Source organism: Alosa alosa, chromosome 6 (genome assembly GCF_017589495.1).
Source record: "Alosa alosa isolate M-15738 ecotype Scorff River chromosome 6, AALO_Geno_1.1, whole genome shotgun sequence".
Classification (NCBI taxonomy): Eukaryota; Metazoa; Chordata; class Actinopteri; order Clupeiformes; family Clupeidae; genus Alosa; species Alosa alosa.
In genome coordinates this window covers 2,968,317-2,989,672 of record NC_063194.1, presented here as the reverse complement: position 1 = coordinate 2,989,672, position 21,356 = coordinate 2,968,317, and the positions used below count along the sequence as shown (strand labels likewise).

The 21,356-nt window shown below is 46.7% G+C and overlaps 2 protein-coding genes and 1 pseudogene across 2 annotated transcripts in view; all 3 read right to left on the bottom strand.

The window, feature by feature from the left end:
* Positions 1-301: 301 nt before the first annotated feature.
* Positions 302-2,027, bottom strand: LOC125295831 (protein PET100 homolog, mitochondrial). The gene is made up of 4 exons (XM_048245351.1): positions 1,904-2,027; positions 1,398-1,484; positions 1,242-1,274; positions 302-1,119 (listed from the first exon to the last, which is right to left on the bottom strand). Exons 1-4 carry the CDS (start codon positions 1,928-1,930, stop codon positions 1,030-1,032), a joined length of 237 nt encoding a protein of 78 aa, XP_048101308.1. The 5' UTR covers positions 1,931-2,027; the 3' UTR covers positions 302-1,029.
* A 3,743-nt stretch (positions 2,028-5,770) lies between these two features.
* LOC125295555 lies at positions 5,771-7,512 on the bottom strand (annotated as a pseudogene).
* Positions 7,513-7,514: 2 nt separating this feature from the next.
* brd4 (bromodomain containing 4) overlaps positions 7,515-21,356 on the bottom strand; it is a 34,903-nt gene continuing 21,061 nt past the window's right edge. The window contains 18 exon segments of the mRNA XM_048245092.1: positions 7,515-7,638; positions 7,840-8,045; positions 8,375-8,494; positions 8,751-8,901; positions 9,425-9,522; positions 9,644-10,320; positions 10,322-10,499; positions 10,782-11,201; positions 11,319-11,423; positions 11,646-12,019; positions 12,448-12,680; positions 13,077-13,298; positions 13,403-13,531; positions 14,521-14,904; positions 15,298-15,701; positions 15,951-16,089; positions 16,210-16,347; positions 18,614-18,995. Of these exon segments, the coding sequence (XP_048101049.1) occupies positions 7,957-8,045; positions 8,375-8,494; positions 8,751-8,901; positions 9,425-9,522; positions 9,644-10,320; positions 10,322-10,499; positions 10,782-11,201; positions 11,319-11,423; positions 11,646-12,019; positions 12,448-12,680; positions 13,077-13,298; positions 13,403-13,531; positions 14,521-14,904; positions 15,298-15,701; positions 15,951-16,089; positions 16,210-16,347; positions 18,614-18,995 (4,243 nt within the window). The 3' untranslated portion in view covers positions 7,515-7,638; positions 7,840-7,956.

Here is a 21,356-nt window from a genome sequence, read left to right as displayed (position 1 = left end):
TGCCTCAAAAATAGCAGTGGATTTTAAGGACTAAATGCTCCAGTTAATATATGTGATCAGCCTGTGATTAGCGGAATTTCTTGGCTCATATATCTGCATTTTGAAATGGGGAAATAAACACCACTCACACCACTAATCAAGAAGGCACAACAAAGACTTTACATCCTTAGAAAACTGAAGAAGTTTTATGTGAGCAAACATATGTTGGTGAATTTCTATAGAGCCATCATAGCTTAGGTAGGTCATAGGTATGGGAGCTCAGATAGTCGCACCAAAAGGAAATTAGAGGGGGTTGTCACCAAAGCCTCCGACATAATTTAATATATTTTCAAGATGAATTCAAACTATTAATTTCATTCTGATATGCGAGGCAAGATAATCCCATTTAGAGTAGCTGTGACTACCTAAAAACATTACCTATATTACCAGAAGATACTATGTGACTTTTTTGTAAATCGCTTTGGACAAATGTGTCTGCTAAATTCCATAACCATAACCATATTAAACACATTTCCTTATGTCCGATTACGTACTTTAATGTGTGATTGTGTGATAGTTCAAAAAATGACAGAATTATTAGAATAAAACAAATCTAATTTACACAAGTTCACAACATCTAAATACATTAGGTTGTCAATATGTTCTTACTTTAATGACAATAAAATGTGCATATGTACATAACAAATGTTTAAATCACTGAAAAATAAATAATGCATTTAAGCTTTGATTGAAACCAGTGTGTTTGTATGCATTTGATTGAAATATGAAAAAAGGGAAAACATTTGAAATAACGCAAAAAAAAAACATGCCAACTTGATTTAGCAGTCCCAAGGATCAAAAAAATCGTTCACCTTCTGACCCATGACAGATCAGTCACCTCAATGTCCAAACCTCAAACTTGGCAATACTTTCACCACATAATTCCATAAGCATTCTTAAGAGAATGCTTGCCTTGCCTTCCCTTGGGTTTGAAGGATCCACAATTCAGAAGGAAAACAGCTTTCATTGTCAGTTCCATTTTCAGTAGACTCAGTCCTGAGACTCCAGGCCCATCTGTTTCAAAATCCGCTGTTCCTTTCTGGCCCGCATGCGCTCCTTAAACGCTTCAAGCTCTTGCCTCTGTTTAAAAAGTCACAAGTTAGAGGGGGCAATGGCATAAAATTAGTAGGCATAATCTAATCTAACCATCACAATGCCATGATCCTCGAGATGCACACATAATGCACATTATTTACACTTACATGCATCTTCTCATCTGGTGGAAAGATTTCCCTCTGACGTGGAATGGGTGAGGGTAAGAAACGTAGAGAAAACAATGTTTTTTTTTCTTTCATTAATTTAATCAATCAGAGATATAGTTTAAAGGTGACTTGACATTTTCATAACAGATGACTAACCTTCCTTTTGACAATGTACTCTTCAAAATACTCAGCTTGGTTTGATATCCAAAACATGGCAACGGGGAAGGACAGGTACAGCATCATCTGTGGAGAGGCTATCTTGTAATTGTTTAATTAACACGGTTCCCTACTGACAGAAACCCGTCTAGCTCTAGGCTATAATAAAGCAACTGCTTCTGAAAAGGTAATATGGACAGAACTGCTGTAACAATATATAAATAACGTTTCAATAAATAGTGATGACCTTTTCCTACGCCAGTAGGACTGATTGTGGGTTACCTAACAAACCATGTACATGTTCCACAAAAACTGTGATCTACTACATTATCTGAAATATATTGCATCATAGCTGTTAGCTGCTAACTAGCTGGCTAGCCAAACGTTACTGTTATGTGACCGCTTGCTTCAACTAGGCGGTCATTTGCTGAAGATGATCAACTATAACGATTGTTCATATGACACTAAATGTATTACCTAATATGAAACTGAGAGGCAGTACTCACTCTAAAAATCTCTATTTTAACACCCATGTTTACGCGTGAAAAAGCAAGCAGTGCACTGCAACCACTCCGCTCTGCTCCAACCTTCACGTTACTTCCGCCTTTTCGACGATGTCTTGACGCTGGATGATGACGTACGTTTCATAACAACACCCCGGGTTTTTATGTGGTTTTAACTTTATTTAAAAAATTGTGGGGTCTGGCTCATCACTCAAACCCAGTTATATTATAAGCAAAGATATAAATTCTCAAAGTATTCTCAGTTATCGACCTACTTTACCACATTGATAAATATCCTATAAAGATCATTTTTACAGAAATTCGTCATGCCTTTTTTTAATGAAATATATCTAATGTAGGCTATGCAACAACAACAGGATTAATAGTTTTAATGGTCGCAATATGGCTTTCAGTGCTATATCACATTTAACTTCAGGTGGACTGTTTCTGACCAAGAGTGGGAATATCTGCCACTTGGGCTCTAAACCTATGGTCATTTGGACCCCTACCGTCGACTTTAAGGCAGCACTGTCTGGAAGGCGTTAGTCGAGGGTTATGGTTGAGGTTAGGTAACATGACGTCGACGGTGGCAGCGATGCCTTCAAGTCGATGGTAGGGGCCCAAAAAACCATCAAGCACTCTAAAAACACCTGACAATAAAAAAAAAAACAAGGGTCCATTATTTCCATGTTTCTTAAGGCTCTGGCTGTTGTCTTCAGTGGCTGGCTAATTCTCATCCTACCCATTTTCAGTGACTCTGAGGGCCCCGGACATTTCATGGCCTTTCACAACCTACAAGTACACATGATTGGAGCCATTGGAGTATGGTATTGAATGTAACTACATTTTCTTATAGACTTGATGGTCTCTTCCAAGTGCAAAATGCATCACAACAGAACATTATCCATGGAAGAGTACAATAACAATGTTGATTTTTCAAGGCCTATAAAATGACATTTAATAAAATAATATTACCAGGATTTTCATGCCAGTGGTAACCCTGAGCAGATAATGCCAAATGGAAGGAAGAACCCTATAATGAGGAACATCCCATTTCGAGGAGGAACGTAGATCAAAAGATCATAAACTAAAACTTCCAGAACAAATCAAAAACACACAGATGTAGTTTTTTTTGTTTCCTTTTAATTTTCTATAAAAGAGATGAGTTTATTCCATGATCATAACAGATTGAATCATTGACCTCGATAGCCCACTCACATACCAAACAAGAATCGAGGAAAATGTTAAAAACACGAAAACCCAAAAAAACCAAAATGAAACGAAAAGAAAAAAAGGGAAAAAAAAGTGAAATAAAATACCTGAATAAAGCAAACTTGCTGCTGAGCAACACGGTCAGCACATTCTCTGGAGAGTCATATCTATGGCACATTAACATCCAACTCTTACCATGAAAAAGCAAGCACACATGTAAAGGCTTGAAGTAATGAAAAGTGTTCTGTTACTTTACTTTTCATTAGGCCAATGAACCAGTAATGTGTATATATATTTATATATAAAGTTAAACATGTGAACTTCCAAAGGAGAGAAAGGAAAAAATGAGTGTTGTTAGCAAAGCAACTCGTTCTTTTGAAGTGTTCTTGAATTTGAAGTCACTTCCTGTGCCACAGAAGACCATAACAGGCATTCATACCAACCAACATACATACATACATCCATCCATCCATACATACATACATACATACATCACACACACAACATACAGTTATGCAATCATACACATGCACTCACACTGACAATAATGGTTAAGTGTCTGTGCCAACATGTCCACTTAACAAAAACTGGGGAGAAAAAAAAAATACCAGGTACATAGAAGTCCAGCTAAAACTAGATTTTTAAACCTGAATATTGTAATTGGGTAAAATATAAAATGCTGACTTTCCTTTTTTTGCCTTTTTACACAAGCTCTCCCCTTAAACCCCACCCCCCCCTTCCCAAAGCCTTCGGCCAACCGGCATTTTCCCACCCTTGCCCTCCCCAACGCAATATATGCCAACTAGAATCGCAATACGATACAGGCACTGGAGAAAAACACCATAAGAGAAACTCTGAGGATCCGCCAAGGTTTCAAGTTGTGCCCCCAACCCTCTCACTGTCTCAAATAACAGAATTATAACTCACATCCACTAGAATTGAACAATAACAATGATATAAAATCAGAACTGTTTTTGATTTTTTTTTTTTTTTTTTTAAGTTTTATGTTTCAAATCTTTTGTGTTTATTATATCTAGTACAGCATACAGAGTGTCTCTGCTTCGTCATAGTTTAAATGATTTGTGAAAAGGAGTCATGCAAAGACTAGCTTCCATCTTGTGTTCCGTCTCCGAGCTCTCCCTAAAGGATCTTAGGTCTCCGTCTGTCAAAAACCATCAGCTGTGCTCAACATAGCCAAACAAGCTAGATGTTAATGCTCTGATCCATTCTAACAATGCTGTTGGGTGAAAATGAACCAGTTTGCAGATAGAAAAGAAAAATACAAAATTTTGCATCTCTTTGTACAACAGACATAAATGTTCAAAGTTTGCTTGAATTAGTTTACAAAAAAATCAAACCAAAGGACAGCTGAGCAAGAAGGCCCAATGTAATGGAGCTCTCCTGTGGTAGTTACGAGCTCTGCACTAGGGTGAAGTGAAATTATGGAAGAATGGATGCATATTTTATGAGTTTTGCCCTCAATTAACACTTGTAGGGAGTAATGCATATATTAGTCTATTTACTATCAGGCTAGCTAGGCCCATTGGGTGGGGGACTGGACAAGAAAAATATATTTATATTTTAAGAAAGACACAAGTTAAATGAAGAATTTCAAGACTAGAACTTCAGCATAAAAGGAAATAGTTGTTTGGCATAGACATAGATGGAGAATGGCATTGATAAGAGGGTTAAAATATAAAAAAAGAAAATGAAAAACAAAACAGTAATCATAGAATAAGAAAATACCTTTTTACAGTAGATCCAACATAATGAAAAAAATCTGCACATTGTAACACTCCTCTCTGGTTTGTAAATAATGGATCATATCTTTGTTCATATGTCCAGGTCAGTGAGTATACTGTTTTATAGTACATTTGCGTGTGTGCGTGCGTGTGTGTGTGTGCGTGTGTGTGTGTGTGTGTGTGTATATGTGTATGTGTATGTGTACAGGTCAGAGGCGTAAGGCAAGCTGCACCTCCTCCTGAGAAGTGACAACCCAAGATTTCATATTTAAGTGCCCATCCCCACCCTGCAATCTGCTTGGATGTGTCCAAAAAACAAAGGGGAAAAAAAAGTGAGAAAAAAACCAAAACAGCCTCTTGTCTCGTTGAGCCCTCCTCCCACGGCGCATGGCAGTTCTTGGATGCCTTAAACGACAGGTAATCAAGAATATTTAAATCGTTATCGGAATCAATCGTCCGCTCCATGGTGGTGGCGTCAGCCCACTGCTCCTCGCTCTGTCTCACAAAGCGCCACGCCGATCAAGTCCTCCTAGGCCCTTGCTGCCATGACAACGTCACATCCGCAGGAAAATGAAGTCGCATAGAGGCGGCGGCGGCAGCAGCAGTCAAGCTAAGGGGCTCCCCACCTCTGTGCGCAGGAGGCCAGGGCCGTCCTTCAACTCGTGGATGCAGCCTGCCTCAATATGGCAGGCTATTTTCAGAGGTTCTACGGGGACCAGTTCAGGATTCGTTATTCCATCGCCCTGTGTGTTTACGATTTTCGTTATCCCATTTGTTTTTTTAATCTCCCCCAAAGGAATTTGCAGTTTGTTTATTGTTGTTTTTTCATTTATTCCTTTCAGTTCGGCGGGAAGTTAAAATCATGATTCTCAGAATAAGTTCTCCTCAAAGATGGCCATTAAATCACTTTGGAAATTCATGTCAACCATAGCTGCCATCTGAAAGAGAATAAATCATGCTGCTGCTGCTGCTGCTGCTGCTGCTGCTGCTGCTGCTGCTGCTGCTGCTGCTGCTGCTGCTGCTGCTGCTGCTGCTGCTGCTGCTGCTGCTGCTGCTGCTGCTGCTGCTGCTGCTGCTGCTGCTGCTGCTGCTGCTGCTGCTGCTGCTGCTGCTGCTGCTGCTGCTGCTGCTGCTGCTGCTGCTGCTGCTGCTGCTGCTGCTGCTGCTGCTGCTGCTGCTGCTGCTGCTGCTGCTGCTGCTGCTGCTGCTGCTGCTGCTGCTGCTGCTGCTGCTGCTGCTGCTGCTGCTGCTGCTGCTGCTGCTGCTGCTGCTGCTGCTGCTGCTGCTGCTGCTGCTGCTGCTGCTGCTGCTGCTGCTGCTGCTGCTGCTGCTGCTGCTGCTGCTGCTGCTGCTGCTGCTGCTGCTGCTGCTGCTGCTGCTGCTGCTGCTGCTGCTGCTGCTGCTGCTGCTGCTGCTGCTGCTGCTGCTGCTGCTGCTGCTGCTGCTGCTGCTGCTGCTGCTGCTGCTGCTGCTGCTGCTGCTGCTGCTGCTGCTGCTGCTGCTGCTGCTGCTGCTGCTGCTGCTGCTGCTGCTGCTGCTGCTGCTGCTGCTGCTGCTGCTGCTGCTGCTGCTGCTGCTGCTGCTGCTGCTGCTGCTGCTGCTGCTGCTGCTGCTGCTGCTGCTGCTGCTGCTGCTGCTGCTGCTGCTGCTGCTGCTGCTGCTGCTGCTGCTGCTGCTGCTGCTGCTGCTGCTGCTGCTGCTGCTGCTGCTGCTGCTGCTGCTGCTGCTGCTGCTGCTGCTGCTGCTGCTGCTGCTGCTGCTGCTGCTGCTGCTGCTGCTGCTGCTGCTGCTGCTGCTGCTGCTGCTGCTGCTGCTGCTGCTGCTGCTGCTGCTGCTGCTGCTGCTGCTGCTGCTGCTGCTGCTGCTGCTGCTGCTGCTGCTGCTGCTGCTGCTGCTGCTGCTGCTGCTGCTGCTGCTGCTGCTGCTGCTGCTGCTGCTGCTGCTGCTGCTGCTGCTGCTGCTGCTGCTGCTGCTGCTGCTGCTGCTGCTGCTGCTGCTGCTGCTGCTGCTGCTGCTGCTGCTGCTGCTGCTGCTGCTGCTGCTGCTGCTGCTGCTGCTGCTGCTGCTGCTGCTGCTGCTGCTGCTGCTGCTGCTGCTGCTGCTGCTGCTGCTGCTGCTGCTGCTGCTGCTGCTGCTGCTGCTGCTGCTGCTGCTGCTGCTGCTGCTGCTGCTGCTGCTGCTGCTGCTGCTGCTGCTGCTGCTGCTGCTGCTGCTGCTGCTGCTGCTGCTGCTGCTGCTGCTGCTGCTGCTGCTGCTGCTGCTGCTGCTGCTGCTGCTGCTGCTGCTGCTGCTGCTGCTGCTGCTGCTGCTGCTGCTGCTGCTGCTGCTGCTGCTGCTGCTGCTGCTGCTGCTGCTGCTGCTGCTGCTGCTGCTGCTGCTGCTGCTGCTGCTGCTGCTGCTGCTGCTGCTGCTGCTGCTGCTGCTGCTGCTGCTGCTGCTGCTGCTGCTGCTGCTGCTGCTGCTGCTGCTGCTGCTGCTGCTGCTGCTGCTGCTGCTGCTGCTGCTGCTGCTGCTGCTGCTGCTGCTGCTGCTGCTGCTGCTGCTGCTGCTGCTGCTGCTGCTGCTGCTGCTGCTGCTGCTGCTGCTGCTGCTGCTGCTGCTGCTGCTGCTGCTGCTGCTGCTGCTGCTGCTGCTGCTGCTGCTGCTGCTGCTGCTGCTGCTGCTGCCTGCTGCTGCTGCTGTGGTGGCTGCTGGGCTGGCTGCACCTGTGGTGGCTCCTGTCTCCGACGCGGCTCCTCGTGCTGCCGCCGACTCGGCTCCAGCGAATCCTCCTCATCTCGACCCCTGAGGAAGGTCACACAGAGGTCAAAAGGGTCAAATTCCCAATTGGGTGTTTATTATAGCATTATATGTTTATCATAGCGTCATAGTTACCATCATGACAACACAGAAAATCTGTTTTTGCCAACATGATCAGAAAAACAGCGGCACTAAAATACTTAGTAATCTTTTTTTTCTATATATATTTTGGCCTCTTATGCTCACCGTAGCTTCTCCTGTTCACGGCGCTGGCGGTCCTTCTCGGCCTGCTCGGCCTGGGCCTTCAGGGCCTTCTCTCGCTCCTCCTTCTCGCGGGCGAAGCGGCGGAACTGCTCAAAAGAGTCACTCGACGACTTGAGTGCCGACGACGGTGTTGAGGTCGACTTCTGGGCCAGACTCGACCACGAGCCCATGTTCTTTAACTTCACGTCCTGTCCAACCATCACAGGGGGGGGAAAAAAACGCATCTTTCAGTGATGATTTCCCACACACATGCTAAACAAAATTAGAATATGTCATATGTCAAACACCACTTTTGTGGCAGAAATATTTTAATTTCAATTGAAAGGTAAACAGTAGTCATTAGTAACGCTAATGATTCAAAGACAAAAACTTTGAAGAGGAGAAAAAATGTGCTATAGCTAGCTACAATATATTCTCATATGTTGTGTCTATGTCATTAGCTTGTGCATAGGTCATTCGTCTCCTCCAATGGTCTTAAAATGTGATGTGATGCAGCAGTCCCTTGACCCACCTGTACCTTTTTGGGGGCTGACGGGCGTTTTGGGCTCCTGTTTGAACTTGTCCTTCTCTTGCATTGAGGGGGGGAGATCAATCGAGCGGATGACAGGCCGCGAGCTGTCCGACGACTTAGGCTCCCCTGTAAACATAACCGATGGTCAGACACTATTACAATCAGGGGCATGATGGGCACAAATGAATTGGGCAGGGTGGGGTTATGTTATTTCTATTGAGTATAATGTTATTGTTAATGTTATTTTTTGCACCAGAGTTAAAGTAAAAAAAAAAAAAGTGAATCAGCCACACACACAGAGTCAGACACAGACACACGCACATATTCTCTAGAAGAGCAGTCTTGAAGCATATATTGACCCAGAGGCGTTGCGGTTACTCACTCTGTTGGCCGTGGACAGGTATAACCTTTGGCTCCGGATGCTTGTGGGAGTCCTGGCGCATGGCGGGACTGAAGGGCTCCCCCTGCATGACTGGTGATGGGGGCAGCTTCTCCTCCTTCAACGCGCCCAGAACCGAGGGAGGCCTCTGCTCCTGACACAACACCACCAGAGCATCAGTAATACTGAGCAGAATCAATCAGAAAATACCCATACACTGACCAAACACTCATACCCAGACACTGACCAAACACTCATACCCACACACTGACCAAATGTTCTGCACAATTAAACAATGAAAGCCTCTGGACAGTTAGGAAACCCGCCGATGGGTGGTGTTGTGTCAAACTAAGCTGGCAGGCTACTGATCAGAGTGCCGTTTTTAATACCTGTGGGTCAAAATTCTATCTTTGTAATGTAACCGCTACAGGGAACACCTGCACAGAAAGCAGAAATGTACTCCAACAATCAGAGTACATGTTTACATGGGTGAATTTTTAATCGATTGTCAGAACGGAGTACACCACTTCTGTCCATCCGACTGAAAATTGAATCAGATCAGGCTGAATCCAATCGCCTGACGTGTTGACACGAGGCATTTATATCTGCTCCTATATGTGCAAACATTAGGCCTAGCACACGCACGGGAGATTAAGATTAAGGCCGCTGTGACTCACCTTTTTGGGTTGCAGGTTGTGTGGGGGAGACTGGTGCATGGGCTGGTACTGTGAGATCTGGGGGGAATGCATCATGAGAGGAGACTCCCTCAGGTGACCTGTCATAACACAAAACAAGACTCGAGTTAGCATTCCACAGAGCAGCGTGCATGCATGCCCTCGTGCCATAGGAATGGGTGCAAGGTGCCACTGTCGGGCACAGAGAGCTCTGTCCCTTACCGGTGTTGTAGGGGTCTGCCTTGTGTTGACGTGGAGAGGGATGCTGTTGCTGAGACTGCTGTGACTGTGGCTGCTGCTGCTGCTGCTGCTGTTGGATGATCTGCTGTGCTTTACTGGAGGGCATGGAGACTTTATGCGGCGCTGGCTGTGTCTGATTGCCGGGCATGGGACCCTGGGAGAAGCCCATCTGCTGCTGTTGCTGCTGGGGATGTTGTTGTTGTTGTTGTTGTTGTTGCTGCTGCTGTTGCTGCTGCTGCTGCATGTGTCTGGCCTGATGCTGCTGCTGCTGCTGGAGCTGCTGGGTCGGGGTCTGCGACTGTGCGGGGAGCTGCGACGGAGCCAGCTGGGATTGGACCTGCACGGACTGAAGCAGAGGGGGCTGCCCTGCCTGCTGCTGTTGCTGCTGTCTATTAGGCAGGGACTGCATCAGGGAGGCCTGTTGTTGTTGTTGTTGTCTGCCCTGTAGGTGCTGCAGGTAGAGCTGCAGGTTGGGGGTGAGGGGCAGCGTGGGCCCGGGCTCCTCGTCATCCTCCAGCAGCATCTGGGGCGGCTGGGAGGAGAGCAGGCCCTGCGGGGTGAGGGTGGGCGGGGAGAGCGGGCGCTGGCGCAGGGGCTGCGGGGGGTGCATGAGGTGGGGCGGCAGGTGGTGCTGAGGGGGCTGGGGCTGGGGGTGGGGGCTGGGACTGGGGCTGGGGCTGGAGCTGCTGGGGCTGCAGGGCCTGCTGCGGAGGCGGGGTGGGGTGTTGCTGCTGCTGCTGCTGCTGCTGCGACATGGTCTGCTGGGGGGGCTTGGGAGGTAGAGCGGCCGCCCTGTTGCTGGGCCGGGAAGGCTGCTGAGGCATGGCGTTGTGCAGAGCTGAGCACAGAAGAGGAAGGAGGAAGAGGAGGAGGAAGGAAAAAGATGGAGAGGATCAAAGAAACATTCCTTGTCAGTCATAGGAAAGTATTCCACTCATTTACATCCTAATTATAAACAAGGTTTGAAATGTTCCCTTTACAAGTATTTATCCGTTAACATGGCTAAGCGGGTAATTCAGCAACTATGGCTACCATTATGAGTCTAGCAAAACTGATTAAAGATAAAGAGCAGTCCCTTAGTTGGAGTAAGGCAGACAGAAGTGTCCTGCAGGGGTTTTACCTGGAGGGGGGAGTACGGCGTGCTGATTGAGGAAAGGATGGGTCTCGGGGGACACGGTGCCGCCGGGCTGCGGTGCGCCCAGGTGCGGTGGCGGTCCGGCGGGGGACGAGGACTCGCTGGCGTGGTGCGACAGGTGCATGAGGGGCTGCCCAAAGTTGGGCAGGGAGTCAAACGTGTTCTCCAGGAGCTGCGAGGACTCCAGGGCGGCGACGGGCTGCGGTGGGGGCATGTAGGCCACGGGCGACGGGTGCTGGGGCTGCTGCTGCTGCTGTTTCAGCTGGGCCATGGGCTGCAGCACCTGGGGCGGGGGCAGCGGGGCAATGTGGGGCTGGACCAGGCCGGGCGCCAGGGCCTGGTGGTGAGGCTTCTTGCCCTCCTTCCCCGAGTGACCCTTCTTCTTCTGCTTGGATACCATTCCCACTAAAGAGGCCAGCGAAAGTAAGTGGAGGAGACCAACACACACACAATGTGCACATCATTCTAATCCTCACATGAGTGCCTAATGACCTTTGACCTCTGCAGTGGTGTCAGTCTCACCTGTCTCGGAATCTTCACTGTCTGAGGAGCTGGACTCACTGCTACTGCCTGAGTCAGAGGAGGAGCCCTTGGTCTTGGTGGCACTCAGGGCTTCCATGGTCTTTTCTGCAAGGTAAAAAGGCAATGAACCGTCAGCATTCAACATTAGTATAAGCAATTATGTTTTATATGGACTATCTCTGTTATGCAACACAGTTAAATGTTTAAGGATCAAAAAGTACCAAAAAGATCAAAACAAAACAAAGAAAAACGCAGAGTTAAATGTTTAAGAATCAAAAGTACTAAACAAGAACAAAATAAAACAAAAGAAAAAACAGCACCACTAACCTGGAGCCTTCCTCTTCTTCCGCAGGCAGGACGAGACGTATCTCTCCAGCTCTCGCAGCGTGGAGGGCTTGAGCGTCTCAAAGTCGATCTCGATCTCGTCGGGGTTGGAGTTCTTGAGCGAGGGCTCGCGAGACTGGATGATGTGCACCACACGGCCTAGCTTGTCCCCGGGCAGCTTGTTGATGTCCAGGCTCAGCTGACGTTTCTCCTCGTACGTCATGGGCTTGCACTTCTCCGGGCCGCCTGGACCCCCAGGGGCCCCACCGGAGCCCAGCAGGTCCTCCTCCGAGTCCAGGCTGGGCACGGGCTGCAGGGTGGGGGGCACGGGGCCCGGTGGAGGGATGGAGCGGTTATTCTTCACACCGTCCTTCTTACTGTGGGGGGAGAGAAACAGAAATAACAATTAGGATAATACTGCTAATTCTGACAAATGTAGCCACAAAATGTACGATTTATTACAATTAGGCTTAGTACTGATGATTGAAAATATTTTTAAAGTATTACAAAAACAAAAAATCCCCCATGTTTAATAAAACAGTAACAGGGAAGCTACACCAGGAGTGTAACTGAAGCGTTCCATTTGCGTTGCGTCCGCTACAGCAATTTGCTAACCACTGTAATCAATGAAAGTGGCTACACCAGACGTGATAGTGGCGCGTACGTTCGGAAAAAAAAATAGACCAGTCTTCTAAAATGGAATTTACGCGTCAAGAATGGAACACTACAATTACGCGCCTGGTCTAGCTTCCTTGTAAGACAGACAGCCAGAGAAGAGAGAGAAAGCGTATCTCTGTTGGCTTACCCAGGCTTCTTGGTCTTCTTAGGCAGTGGGTCCTTGTTGTTCTTGCTCTTCTTGGGGGGCGGCAGGGCAGGGATCGGGGGCTCGGGGAGCTCGTCCAGCGCAGAAATGCCTCCTGCTCCCGCCTTCTTTTTGTGCTTGTCTTTCTTCTTCTCCTTTTTCTCCTTCTCCTTCTTCTTTGGTTTGCTGGCCTGGGGCTGAGACAGGGCAGCCAGCTGCTCATGGACGGCTTTCAGCTGTGGACAAATCGGGAGGGGGAGACGGTCAGCAGGGGCTCCTAGCAACAGGGGCGGACATCCTGCACGCCTACAGTGTTATGACTTGACTGAAAGTTAACAAGCTAATGTGATGTCCAGTACAAATGGACATTTTCAGCAGTTCAAGTGCTTTCTGGACATTGAATCAAACCAAAGACCTTGATTGTGTTAGCGCCCTTGAAAGTAGAAAAACAGCAGGCGACATGAAATGATTTTTTTGTTGTCCTGAACTGCAGTGACAACCATGTGAGCAGGTAACCCGTGAGCAAGTTAAAAGTTGCTGAGCAGAAGTCTCTCTATGATTTAAGAATGCCAACCACTGTTGTTTGGACTGCTGAGGGGCGTTAACAGGTGTTAGTTACTACACTCTCCCACCTGCTCCTGAAGCTCAGCCAGTCTCTGAGCGCGTTCCTCCTCAGAGTCGTCCGTGGAGGAGTCCGACTCCGAGGAAGAGTCACTGGAGGAGTCCGAGGAGGACACGGGGGCCAGGGGAGGCTGCGTCTTGATAGGTGCTGGGTGAAGAATGGGAGCCGGCGCGGGAGTCAACGTCTCCTCAGGCTCGTCCGGCATCTTTGCAAAGCGCATCTCAAAAACGTCCTGAGGAGAGAGGGCCGAGGGAAACGTCAACGCAGGGACGTGAACTGGACATGATTTTATCAAGGCTAAGAGGGAACAGGTAGGTACAATTGGGAAACAAGTACCTGTAGTTTCCGTGCCATAGAAACCACTTCATGGTCGGGAGGGTTGTACTTGTAGCAGTTGGAGAACATTAACCGGACGTCACCTGCAAACTCCTGTGCGTCCCGGTACTGCCTGTTGTCCAGTTTAACCTGCAGCAGGAAAGGGCATTTAGTTATGTCTTACCACAGTAAGAGGAATGTTTTCACAAAATCTGATTCATTCAAGCGAGCTTTATTATCTGTAGGCAATGAGAGGCAATCAAAAATTCCATTATCGGATCATAACAATCTGCAGAGTACCATATGATATGTGAAGCATCCATCTTTTTATTTTGTTCCAACTTAGAGAAGCCCTATGCAACAATTTTAGCAAAAATGACCTTAATTATGCAGGTTGAGAGTCGTTCTGATGGTTCTACAACACTTTTTGGGTCGTTTGGTGGGTGCTTCGTCTCCCCCTAGTGCTTCTCCGCGGAAAAACCGAATATGCAACTTTCTGGTCCGGGACCGAACAAATCCGGATGTGACTCGGCGGAAGGCCTCGAAAATGTAGTCAGATTGTAGTTTCTAAGAAGACTGCAAAACGGACTCAGACTTGGCTTTGTTGCTGCTGAAATTGTAAGTAGCCTACCCTTGGGTGAACTTCGTTTTTGTAATGTGATTTGATAGTCTCTTGAACAATGTGTTTGCTCAACCGTTTTATTGTGAGCCCTGTATGTGTTTAGCTTGGTTTATTGATATATATATATATATCTCGCTAGCTAGTGGGGGTTTAGCGTAGCAGTCACTTGCTACCGAAGCTGCAGGGGGAGCTATGTCGTGAAAAATGCAAGCCAAAATCAGGCGAAAACCCAGAAACAGCGAAGGAATAACCAGACTTGCATAGGGCTTCTTTAAAATATTTAGTTGTAGTATGTGGAGGGGAAGCTATTAATATGCTATTAATGACACAGGAGAGCTGTCTTTGTTAGTTAAAGTTAAAAGGAGTTTGTTAAGTTTGTGAACATGACAAAATTAATTTTGTTTTGGGGGCCTTGTTAGCTTAACTGCTTCACTCAGAGCTGTGAGAATTGGAAGAAAACCAATCAGAAGCTTCTGAGCCAATAGCCCGTCTCGTACACACCCACATGAACACTCACCTTGATGGTGCTAAGGTCCATGGGATGCTTGATGATGTCGTGGTAGTCGTGCAGGCCCAGTGCATCCACGTCCACGGGCTTGTAGAATGGCCAGGCGTAGGCGGCATGCTTCTTGGCGAACATCTCCTTGACGATGCCAGCGCAGTAGCGCATCTGCTCCTGCTGCTTGGGGCTGTGCGCGCCGCCGCCTGTGGCCAGCAGGCCCAGGTGGTGCTGCGAGTCCGGTGCCTCCTTCTTGGGCAGCTTGGTGGGCCGCATTGTAGCACCCCGCAGCGTCTTGCCCGACTTGGACTCGGCTGGCGAGGACTCGCTCAGCTGGTCGTTGGCCGTGGGCGTCGTCGTGTCTGCTTTCCGCTTCTGGCTTCTGGGAAAACGTGCTGTAAGCTAGGGACGAAGGAAGAACTGATCAGACAAGCCATGTCAAACAAATTGAACAAACTCAAAAGCCGATATAGAGTGACTACGACTAATGAAGAAATTAGGATTCAGATTCCACTACAGGTAAAATAAACAGAAGCTTCATCAACAGAAGGCAAAGGCAATTTTATTTTTATAGCGCATTTCTTACCAAGGCAGTTCAATGTGCTTTAAAATCAGTAAAAAAAAGTATTTCTGTTAGGCAATTCTCATCATTACATATCATCTTATGTGTCATCATCTTGTACTTTTGTGCTGCTCTGAAAAAGGTCAATATAATTCACGAAGTCATTGAGATATCAACTGAAGGTGTTTTAATAGATGTGTGGAGTGGGCTCCCTTGGTCATCTGACCACTTACTTTGGGCTGCGGGAGGGAGACGCTCTGGAGGGTGGCCGCGGCGCTCTGCTGGATGGGTGGGGGCGGCAGGGTGGTCTGGGCGGGGGGAGGAGGCACCGACGTTATGATGGGGGGCGCCTGGGGGGCACAGTCCAGAGGGCCCAGCGAGTAAGGCGGCCCGAGTTGGGGTGCGTGCGTAGGGAGCATGGGGGGCACTCGCAAGGGCATGGGCTGCATGGCGGGCTGTGGAGGTAGCTGGGGAGGTAGCTGGGGAGGCAGCTGGGGAGGTAGCTGGGGAGGTAGCAGGGGCGGGCCCTGCGGTGGCGGGCCTCGGGTCTGCGGTCCCGGGGTCATACTGGACAGTCCGCGCGTGTGGGGGGTTGTCGACGGGGAGTCCATGCCGGAGCCCGGTTTCAAGTTAAGGCCTGGATATAGAGAGGGGGGTGAGAGTGAAAGAGCACAGAAAGCAAGAGGGAGAAAATACAAATAAGAGCATGAGCCAAGCTTCACATCCATGGGGAAGACAGTGAGTCACACGTACATCACACGCGTGAGTAGGCAGAGTTTTCAGGTCACAGTGGTGAGCAAGGTCTCCCACCAAAGACTGAACTCTGACTGAACCCCACACACACACACACACACACACACACACACACACACACACGGGGCCATACCTGGATCCCGGCTCCTGCCGCGGCCACGACCTTTGCCCGTCATCACAGTGATCTCCGTTTCCTCTGTGGGCATCTCGGAAATCTTCTGCAGGAACATCTTCTCCAGGGCCTCCGCCATTAAGACAATGTCGTCCCCGGGCTGCAGGGGGCGACACGTGATTGGGTTCAAACAGGTTCAATAACACCCACAAGGCTTTTATCAGTAGAACAGTTTTGTATGAATTGATGCCTGAAACTGTGGAAGGAAAAGGTCCCATACCTTGTTGTAGATGTAGCAGTTGGTGAACATGGTGTTGAAGTCTTGGATACATTCTTGGGCATTAGAATAGTAGCTGTTCTCTAGCCGCTTCTTGATTGTTCCCATGTCCATAGGACACTTAATAATCTTGTAGTAATCCTGCAGGACAAGTAACAAAAAAGCCGTTAAGAGAGTAGGGCTGACATCAACAAAATATTATACTTATTTCGCTGAATTGCCATTTATAAATAAATTACAAATCCAGAGCACCCCTCTGCTGTACAGTGGCAACTAAATTTATTGCATGTATTTTTATTTGCTTTTTAGTTAAATTATATTCAAAGTTAAGAAAATGGATGATGTCTCCAGAGTAATTGTGAATAATTGTCATTGAGTAATTGTGTTAAATAACCGTGATCAATGTTGACCAAAATAATCATGATTGATTTGTTTTTTGTTGTTGCCATAATCGAGCAGCCCTATCCATCAGCCACATGGTAATCATACTTCAGCCCAATTCGGTTATTTAGTGATGATGCAATAATAAGCTAATAAATCTTTTTCCAGGTCCTACGGCTTTCAAAGCCGCTCGGTTTTCTTCATAGACAGTAAAATAAACTATTTTTTCCACTATTCAGTGTAGCCTTTAAGAAAATTGTCATCCTACTACTCACTTGTTGCCTCAACCTATTAAAAATCCTATTTTTCGCCGAAGCCTGCACGTAATCCTTGATTGTATCATCTGGCTGCACAGCTATAGTAATTGCTCTCTTAAAGTTAACTGGTTTTGTTTTACTCCCAATAAAATGGAGGTGATGGTGACAAGGTTTATAAGTTGCAGAAACTGTCTGGCTGCGCTAGTAAACGTTTTTTGACCAAAAAGATGTTGGGCCCGTGACGTCGGACTTAACAACCGAATACTTTGCCCAGACCTGCCCTTGTTTTTTTTATTTTATCTCATTTTTTTAAAGTATATTTAGCCTTTTATGCCTTTAATTGACAGGATAGTAGAGAATGACAGGAAGTGAGTGGGAGAGAGAGTCGGGGTGGGATCTGGAAAGGACCACGGGGCGGGAATCAAACCCGGGTCGCCGGCGTACGGTGCAGGTGCCCCAGCCAGTTGCGCCACGGCTGGGGCCAGACCTGCCCTTGTTACTGACTGTCCTTGCAGTCATAAACCACAAAGGCCATGGCATGTGTGCCAGCTGCACCCATTATCACTCTGTATGTATTCCTCTTCCATAAACATGACCTTGCCAAGATGCGCGGGCTACACCAACAGCCATTTCTTATAAAAAATATTTATAGTGTCTGACAGAGTTATCTGAAAACAAGCCGGGAAACTTTGCATTTAAAATCTGTCCACTTTGTTGGCATCTCTGGTCTGCACTTCCTTACATAAGTTCAGACAAGAATTTGCTGCTCAATGTTTGTGGTGTGAGAGTATATCATAACTTTGACTCCGTATATTAAACTAAAGAAGAAAAATATTTGCAATGATGTTTACAAAATCCAAACCCATTTACCCATTTTATTGCACTCTGAATTTGATAAATTACAAGGTAACACTCAGATAACACTGTCCACAACTACACGTCACATTACACATTCCTTAGGCTTGTGACGCTGGCAACAGCGTGGTCATCACATACTGAATGAACAGCTCTGCTGGCAGCCTAGGTACTCCAACTTTAGGCTGAGTTATACTAGCCAAATGCAATACACAGTTCTTAATAGGGTTTACCACAGATAGTACATGCAATATTCTGAATCTTGCAAGTTGTGGGTATGAATAACCTTGTTTGATCTTAATTTATTTTATAGTATAGCAACTGATTTCTTCTCAAGGGGCTAATTTGTTTTAATGTGAAAACAATTATATGTTTGTGTATGTAGTATTTAACATACAGTAGGCATTTTAAACTTGAGTGGTTATTTTGTATTACTACAAATAAAAACAAGAGACCAGAACCAGTGTGACGATGCATTGAAAATCGTTTCATTATCAATGAGGCCAGTGAAGATTTACACCTCCAGTGTAATCCTAGTAGAGGAACACTATACGCTGGTGCTATGGCCTTATGGTGTGCTCATGACGCGTCCGATATTCAGGAATCCCGCCATCCGACTCCGGAAAAATGACTTGAACGCAAAGTTTTGAAGTCAGGATTTTTTAAGTCGGGTCTTCAGAGTTTATGGTTGTGAATGAAGGCAGTATCAGTGCTCTGAAGTTTTAGTTTCAGTGGTGTGGTGTTTAGATCTCACAGTTGTAAGTGGTGTCATTCTCTACACTCTCTTCTTTTACTTTTACACAACAAGCCTTTAACCTTCCTACACTTATCCTAGAGATTTTTTTTTTTTTTTTTTTAGTTTATTAGGTTTTAAAAACACTCAAGGCAGAAAAGTGTATTAAAAAAATACTCACAGGCAGGCTGAGTTTGACTGCATCTACGGGAGCTTGGAAGGGCCACGAGAACTGGTGCTTCCACAGGGACTTGAGAACCACCTTGAGCAGGTACTGCAGCTGGTTGGTCTGGCGCTTGGGCCGAAGGGGGTTGGAGGTCTCGGGGGCAGGCGGGTTGTGGGTGGGGACCGTCGGCTGGGCAGAGAGCTGCCCCTGGCCACCACTGCCGCTGCTGTGACCAGACATCTGCGCTGCGTCCAGACCGTCCCCCATGCTGGCGAGGTGCGGTGCGGGCACAGGGGCGGAGGGAAGGCCGGCGGGACACCACTCGTTCAGCCGCGAGCCGGGCGCGGGCTCCACAGAGAGAGGACCGCTGATTCCATTGCACTCCTCGCTGGGCTCTCTGAAAGGATGGAGGGAGAGAAGGAGAGTGAAAGAGGGGGAAGAAAGAGAGGAACAGAATGAGGAATGTGGAGAAGGAGGAAAGCAGAGAAAAAGAAGAGGCTGTTAGAGATTACAGATCACTGGATCTCATGCAGAACTCTGCTGCTAGACTTTAAACTAAGACCAAGAAAAGAGAGCACATCATCCCTGTGTTAGCTGAACTGCACTGGCTCCCTGTTTCCTATAGAATTGATTTTAAGGTTCTGTTAATTACTTACAAAGCTCTAAATGGCTTAGCATTTTCACATATCTCTGAGCTTTATAATATCTTATCAACCACAAAGGAACCTTAGATCTTCCAATGCTAATATTTTTATTGTGCCCAAAGTGCTCCACAAGCAAAGCGTGGTGTTTTGTTTGTTTATATTATTACATTTTTCTCTATTATTGTGTTAAATGCTCCAAATGTAAAGCACTTTCAGCTGCATTCTGTGTACAAATTAAGCTTATCATTCATTACATATGCACAGCCTCACAGTTGGCTTCATACCAATCATTCTCAATCCATCACGATAGGGGTGCACAGCATGTACATTGTTTTCTCTCCCTTTTTGTTAAATAAATAAATAAATACATTTTTCTTCTCCTTTTTAAGATGTTGTAGGTCATGTCTGCGTCTTCTGAATCTGAATGGACCCTGAGTCTGGCAATAAAAGTGATACAGCTTGATGATGTGTTGCGTTTCTTCGCTAAAGACGTGCCAATCTTTGCTGCTTGTCGTCCTGTCTCACCCTTTCTGCACAACCCCGATCTGCACTCTTTCTCTGATTCTGCAGAGATCTCTCTCAACAGCAGTTCTATGAACAGTTGGCCAGCTAACAATATACTCAAACCATAACTGAACCATTCGCCAACAATTTGTATCTTTTGATAGAGTTTTCCGTTATGTACTTCCTGGTGGGAAACGGCTAAGAATAGCCGTCTCATATTGAACAACCAAAAGCAGTCACAGTTGTCCAGTCTCTCTGACCTGATGTGGCCTCACTTCAGTTGTATTTTTCTGTAGTTAACTTTCCGGTAAAATATCCTATAAAGCTGCAAATTTAACCTACTTAGGTACCAGCACCAGGTTTATCAAATGCCAACTTGGTCCCAGCCAACTTCAGAACTACTGTAAGTCGCTTTGGACAAAAGAGTCTGTAAAATATCATAACCATAAACATAACCATACCACACCACAGAATTTTAGAACAGAGCAAAATGTGGCAGAATGTTATAACAGAGCAATTAGCCCAGTCAAAAGTGCTTCAAATTTTGTCAGTGGTTACTTTGTCAGTGGTTACAGTGTTTGCAATTATAACCCTGATTACAGTCTGCCATCAAAGGCCATATTTTCCCAGGAACAGATTAGCTACTCGTATGCATTTGATTGCAAATACGCATATAGCCTAATTCACCTAAATAGCTCCATTACATTAAACAAGAAAATAACATGAAATATATATACATAGTCAGGTATAAAACACCAGTATATATGACATGTCACTAATCAGCCTTAAAATATCAGGATATTAATTTATAATATATTAATAATATAATTTTGATCAACATTGCCCAGCCCTACAAGACCATCAACATATAATGTGCATAGAGTAACTGCATCCATTTGAGTGGATCCTCTTCTTTGCTACCATAGTAAGCCTCCCTACCACCATCACTCTCCATGTGATCTGCAGCATCCCTGCATGAGCTGACATCGTCGCCAGCAGCAACAGACATATTGCATCCGTTCCCTTGGGAACCACCACTTCCTCCCAGTTCCTTTCTTCCTCTGTTTAGAGTTTAGAGCTCTGTCTGTGTCTGTGTGTGTGTTTGTGTGTGGTCGGACTAATTTTAGATTTTCTCTTATTATGCAGTATGATCATGGAACAGAAATTGCCACACCTTCCATAAATTGGCTGACCATGAGGAGAGAAATGACAGTTCAGTCTGACACCTCTGTTGCCCCACCCCCCTCCCCTTTTCTTGAAACCATTACATTGCATGTATATTGCCATGTCAACACAAAGTCTTTGGGGTCATTCCACGTCAGTTCAACCAGGGCCCACGCACTTAGGTCTCAAAAAACTCTCAAAAAAATTACCAGGTGTACCTATGTTACCCAGGAGACGCACTGTAAAATTACTCTTATGTAAGATCAATACTTTCCAAGATAAAGCCAGTTTTACAGGGGTTTGTTCGGCCTCTTTTTTTTGTCAAAGTTCACAAGCCCACAGCGCAAGAACTAAACCATGTAGGAGGCTCAAATTTTGCATGCTGGTACATAAATAGGAATAGTAAGTAGCAAAATCGTTACGTTTGGTCTGGATAATCCTGCATG